Raw genomic sequence first — 5,871 nt, 5'->3', positions numbered from 1 at the left:
GCCTCATCTTTCTCCCTTGGAATGTAGTTTCAAACTGCTGGCCTTGAGGTTAGCAGCCTGAATCGTAACCACTATGCTACCAGATGCCATCTACTAGGAGTCCTGGTGTGGCACTGTGGACTAACGTGCTGAACTACAAGATTGCTTTGAACCACAAGGTTGGCAGTTTAAGCTCACCAGCTGCTCCTTGGAAACTCTATACAGGGTCACTATGGGTCAGAACCGACTTGACGGCATTTAAGAATAACAACAACAACAACAACAACTAGGACTTTGCCCTGGAGAACTGATCACTTAGTGGGTTACCTGTTTGACAGCTCACCTCAAGGTCAGCAGTTTGAATCTCACCAGGAGAATTTCTGCTCCTGTTAAGATTTATAGCCTTAGAAATTCTATACAGGCTTGCTATTTGAGCTGGACCCGACTCCATAGAACACAGCTAGCCAGCCAGAACTTTGCCTGGAGATGCAAACGTTGAGACCTCGACTAGAGACACACTTCCATAAAGATTGTTGTTGTTGTTGAGTACGGTGGAGTCGGTTACGACTCATAGTGACCCTGCACAGGGTTTCCGAGGCTGCAAAACTTTACAGGAGCAGAAAGCCTCATCTTTCTCTCATGTAACGGTAGTTTCAAACTGCCGACCTTGAGATTAGCAGCCCAATTCGTAACCACTACGCTACCAGAGCTCCTTAAGGCCCAGAAAACTCTATGAGCCAGCTCTACTCTGTCTTAGGGGGTTGCTAGGAGTCAAAAATGGACTCAAGGCACCTAATAAGAAGAACAACACAAAACTAACTACAGCAAAAAAGAGGAATTTGTAATAGAATAAATACTTTTCAGTGCACAGTCAAAATTAAGTATTTAGCTAAAATATCTTCTCTTCAGTGGACTGTCACAAAACATTTATATTCCAAAGAAGCAGATTATGGAGGGGACAAAACCTGGCAAGGAGACAAATTTTTAGAGAGTGCAAAGACAATTGTTTTGAAGGAGGCATTGTATTCAGGTGGCCTGGCTGGCTCCTGTAAACAGCAGGCTATGTAAGTAGGAAATCAGAACCCATTGTGGGTCAATAAAATGAATGTCTTTTCAACTAAACAGATGGCTATCAGTCTCACAGAGCCGACTCATGTTCCTTTTGGCTGGTCATTTCCTTTACTGAGTGTCTGTAAGAAACACCCTCTTGGATGTTTCTCAGGATTATAGGTTTTTAGGTCAAACAGAAACCCTGGGGAACGCCTGGAAAAGGCAAACACAAGCAGTTCTATTGTGCAGAGACTGGACGACATCAGCTCAACAGCTGTCGTGTGTGTAGCGGAGACTTCTGTGCCCAGAGCATACGGGATCCTGCTCTCCTCTGTCCACTAGCAGCAAATCACAGTGGTTAGTCTGGTGAAGACCTTTATTCTTAAGGAGCTTGTGTTGCTGAAGGTTTTCTGGTGGATTTCAGAAGACTGACCAGTGGGCATTCAATGCTTTTCCTCTTTGTTATCCTCAGGCAAGTCCACAATGGGTGAGAAACCGGAGCCGCTTGCCATGACAGTCCATCTCCTTGCCAACTCTGGCCATGGCTTGATTCTGCAACGGACTCTGGACCAACTCCTAGATGGCATTTTTCCAGAGGTCCGCCTCTTTCTGGTCTCAGAGAGGGTCAGCCCCGTGAAATCCTATGAGAAATACCACCCTAAGCGTTCCCGGTTCCCAGGGATGTCTGTTTTGTTATTCCTGCATGAAAGCCTTGGTGAGGAGCGGATAGTTCGTGTTCTCAACTCCCTTCAGCATTCGCCTTGGCAATATTACCCCATCCAGAATGTCCAGGGAAGACTATGTCCTTCCCTTCTGGCCAACCAGGAGTTCTACAGTCTGGACCAGCAGATGCCTGTCTGGGGAGTGAGGCAGGTGCACTGTGGTTCTGAGATCCTGCGGGTGACTCTCTACTGCGACTTTGACAACTACGAGGATGCCATCAGACTCTATGAGATGATCTTACAGAAGGAAGCCACCTTGCAGAAGAGCAACTTCTGTGTCTTTGTGCTCTACTCCACTGCAAGCTTTGCTCTGCAGCTCTCCCTGAAACAGCTCCCTCTGGGAGTGTCAGTGGACCCCAAAGAGTCTTCAGTGCTACAGTTCAAAGTTCAAGAGATCGGCCAGCTAGTGCCTCTTCTGCCCAACCCATGTATCCCCATCAGCAGTACCAGGTGGCAAACTCAGGACTATGATGGCAACAAGATTCTGCTGCAGGTATTTCGGTCTTGTCTCTGGGAATTGGGTGAAGCACTTGGAACTGTGCAGTTTCACATGTTGTTGTTATTGTTGTGAAGTGCCATCGAGTCGGTTCCGACCCATAGCGACCCTGTATATATGAGCTTGAACCGCCAACCTTGCAGTTCAAACAGCTTTTCAGTCTGGTACATTAACCCACAGCACCACACAAGTGCAAGTTGAGAGATTAGTAAATCTAGTGGGTTGTGCATTAGAATCTCCAGGGAAGCTTTAAAAAATATTCATTTCATGCCTGCACCCCATGCCAGTTAAATCAGAATACCTGGGGGCAACTCAAGCGTCGGTATTTATTAAAGGCTTCTTGGATTATTCTAATTCATAGTAAGGTTGAGTGTCACAGATATAAAAAAAGTAACAAAATCAAAAAGCTGTCATTTAGCAGATAAGGAAAACCAAATGCAGGGAGCTTCTGGCTTACACAAGTAGTTTGTAGTTTTTTCTGAAAATACTCCTTTTCTCAGATTTTCTTTTTACGATGCTGTCCAGATCATATCAGACCAGACCAGTTACCCTGGAGTTGATCCTAACTCGTGGTAAGTCCATGTGTGTCAGAGTAGAAATGTTTCTTATAGGGTTTTCAATAGATCTGTTCTGGAAAGAGATTACCAGAACTTTCTTCTAAGGTGTCTCCGGATAGACTGAACCTCCAACCCTTCAACTGTACCCAAATACTTTTCCCTTTCCTTGGGTTCAGGAATATTGTAAGTTCTTTTCTTCAGGCCCAAGGAAATTGAATGTGTAACTAAGTTTGGGAATATTAAATACTTAATGGTTAAGCACTTGTATCACTGTTAAATTTCCCCAAAATCAAGTTAGATGGTTAAATCTTTTTCAAAAGAGGATCTTCAAATGAAAGCTTTCTTTGTAATCATATCTTTGTAGTGGGACAAGCAGGTATATATTTAGCTATAATATGTTAGCAACAGTTAAGCCTTGTCAGCTAGTAGCCATGTGACCTTAGACCTCAGTTTCTTCATAAGCACAGTAGGTGTAATAGGAGTATCTTCCTATAAGGTTTTTCCTGACTCTAAATGACTTGATTCTCAGAAAGGGTTTAGCATTGTTTCTAGAACTCAGTTTTAGCCATTGTGTATCATATTACGTCCACTCTCTTGGATTCCTTGGGTGATGTAAATGTTCAGTGTTCAACTACTATCCGGAAGGTTGGTCACTCAAATCCACCCAGCGGTACTTAGGAAGAAAGGTCTGGCAATCTACTTTCGAAAGGTTCAAACTGACCTTGCAATTCGAACTGACCATTTGGTCCAGTGCTTACCCTAAAGCACCACACTAGGATTCCTACAGATATCAGTAGGAAAATCCATTCTGAATGCGACTGCCGGACATCAAATAGGTGATGTAGCCGGGCTCCTGAAGTTTCCTTTTGCTCCCTTTCAACATGATCATGCAGCATGGTTAGCTTGAACCCCTCGAGTACAGCCCAGTCATTTGTATGGTATCTCATAGGAGTCAAACCCTGTGGAGCCTTCAGTGGGCTCAGGACACCAGGAGCCCACTAGCTTTCCCCAGCTCTGGCTTCTCATGATTTTGTTTTGGTCCATGACAACTTCATCTATATTTTCCAGATAAAGCATGTCCTCTATAGTGCTGCAGCCCTGGGTCTCCACTGCCTGCTAGTCTAACTCAGCTGAGGAGCACTTCTACCCTGCACATGTGGGGGCACTATGAGTCAGAGCGACAGCTAACAACAATAACTAAGTATTTAGAATTGATTATTTAATCCTTACAATAACCGGTGGTGGTGGTGGTCGTTGTGTGCCTTCAAATCAGTTCTGACTCAGAGTGACTCTGTATAGGGTCTCTGAGGTTGCAAATCTTTACAGGAGAAGAAAGCATCATTTTTATGCCACTGAGCAGCTGGTAGATTCGAGCTGCTCATCTTGCAGTTAGCAGCCCAATTGGTAACTCACTATGCTACTGGAGTTCCTTTTTTATAACAGTCTAGGAAGTCACTATATATATATATATATTTTACCAATTTGCATATAAAAAAACAAGCATAAAAAGAGGTTCAGTTCCTTGCCCCCCAAATAACTAGAAGTGTCTTTCAGACTCCAAAAGTCATGTTTAAATTAAGCATTGCACCCTGCTGTTCTCTGGGTATGAATGTGTGTGTCAGGTCAGGGACATGCACATGAACTCTAACCCTCTACCTGTGCCTTCTGTCTTTGAGAAATAGTCAGTATCCACTCAAGGACATGTTGGATAAATGTGTTTCCTTTTGCTTAGCTTTGCTGTCAGCCACTTTAACTTCTTGGTTAAATAAAATATGAATCATATATTGATTGTAAATTAAATGATTTCTACACGCGTTACTTTCTTGGACGCATAAGATAAACAGACACTTTTTCTGTTAGCTGCTGATTTTCACTATTTTCCCAGATGTCGAAAGTTTCTCCCCCTGCCTTAATCTCCAGAACTGAACATCAACTTCACTGTCAAACAAAAATTTCATGTGTGTATGCAGCAGAGACACATTTCAAGTCATTCTTATTTTAATGACGAAAGTGATATTTTTTATTTCTGAAGCATAGTCCTGGCTGGTAGTTGTTTTGGAGACTCAAACTTGGGGAGGGAAGAATAGCTTTTTGGGGGCTGTGTGTAAAAGGATAATTTAATGAGTAGTATGAAAATAGTCCTGTCCTCCTGGTTTCTAGGCGCCTAGCCACCTCTCTGAGTTTCTCTGGCAGCAGAGTGTTTAGTTCCTCCTTCTTACAGACCTCTCTGAAGTGGCCACTCTGGTTTCCCAGGCTCTTGGAAAGCTGCCCACACTATGGGTACTTCTGCCTCCCCCACTTCAAAGCACTAGCTTTGGTTCCCTCCCCATTAGTCAGTTGAAGCTTTTGCAAACAAATCGAGGACTTTCTTCTGGAAACATGTGTTTCTGGCTCCGTATCATAAAAGCCCAAGAGGAAAGCATGAAAAGACTTCATGATGTTCTTGGAAAGGTCCCTGAGAGGCACAAATAGTTTGCACCAGACTACTGACCTAAAACACTCCTGGTGTGGTGTTGTTGGATAAGCACTGAACTGGGAACCAGAACTTTGGCAGTTCAAACCCACCAGCTACTCTTCAGAAATCCTATACAGGGTCACTATGAGTCAGAACTGACTCAATGGCACGCAACAACAACACTAACCTAAAGGAGTCCTGGTGTGGTACTATAAGATAAGCAGTAGTTTTTTAACCACAAAGTCAGTGGTTCAAACCCACTAGCAGCTCCTTGGAAACCCTATACAGGTCCACTGTGAGTTGGACTCAACTTGACAGCACTTAACAACAACAACAACAACATTTACCGAAAGGGTTCCAGTTTGAACTCACCCAATGGCGCTGCAGAAGAAACCCCCAGAAATCTGCTTTAGTCAAGATTGTTGTTGTTGGGTGCCATTGAGTCAGTTCCTACTCATAGTGACCTGTGTAGGGTTTCTGAGCAGTGGCTGGTGGGTTTCAACCTTGTGGTTGTTGTTGTTGTTGTTGTCAGGTGCCATTGAGTTGGAACCGACTCATAGCGACCCCATGCACAGCAGAATGAAACAATGTCCGATCCTGGGCCAACCTCAC

General features: G+C 43.9%; 1 protein-coding gene across 1 annotated transcript in view; it reads left to right on the top strand.

Annotated features, from left to right (window-relative positions):
- The first annotated feature begins 1,512 nt into the window (after positions 1 to 1,512).
- The window catches only part of FAM124B (family with sequence similarity 124B), a 17,625-nt gene continuing 13,266 nt past the window's right edge, over positions 1,513 to 5,871 (top strand). Inside the window, exon 1 of the mRNA XM_006861895.1 lies at positions 1,513 to 2,244. Coding sequence (XP_006861957.1) covers positions 1,513 to 2,244 — 732 coding nt within the window. The remainder of the gene's footprint in view (positions 2,245 to 5,871) is intronic.

The sequence above is a fragment of the Chrysochloris asiatica genome, unplaced genomic scaffold (assembly GCF_000296735.1).
Source record: "Chrysochloris asiatica unplaced genomic scaffold, ChrAsi1.0 scaffold00044, whole genome shotgun sequence".
NCBI lineage: Eukaryota > Metazoa > Chordata > Mammalia > Afrosoricida > Chrysochloridae > Chrysochloris > Chrysochloris asiatica.
Note: the sequence above shows the minus strand (reverse complement) of the source record. Positions and strands in the feature narration are given on the sequence as shown.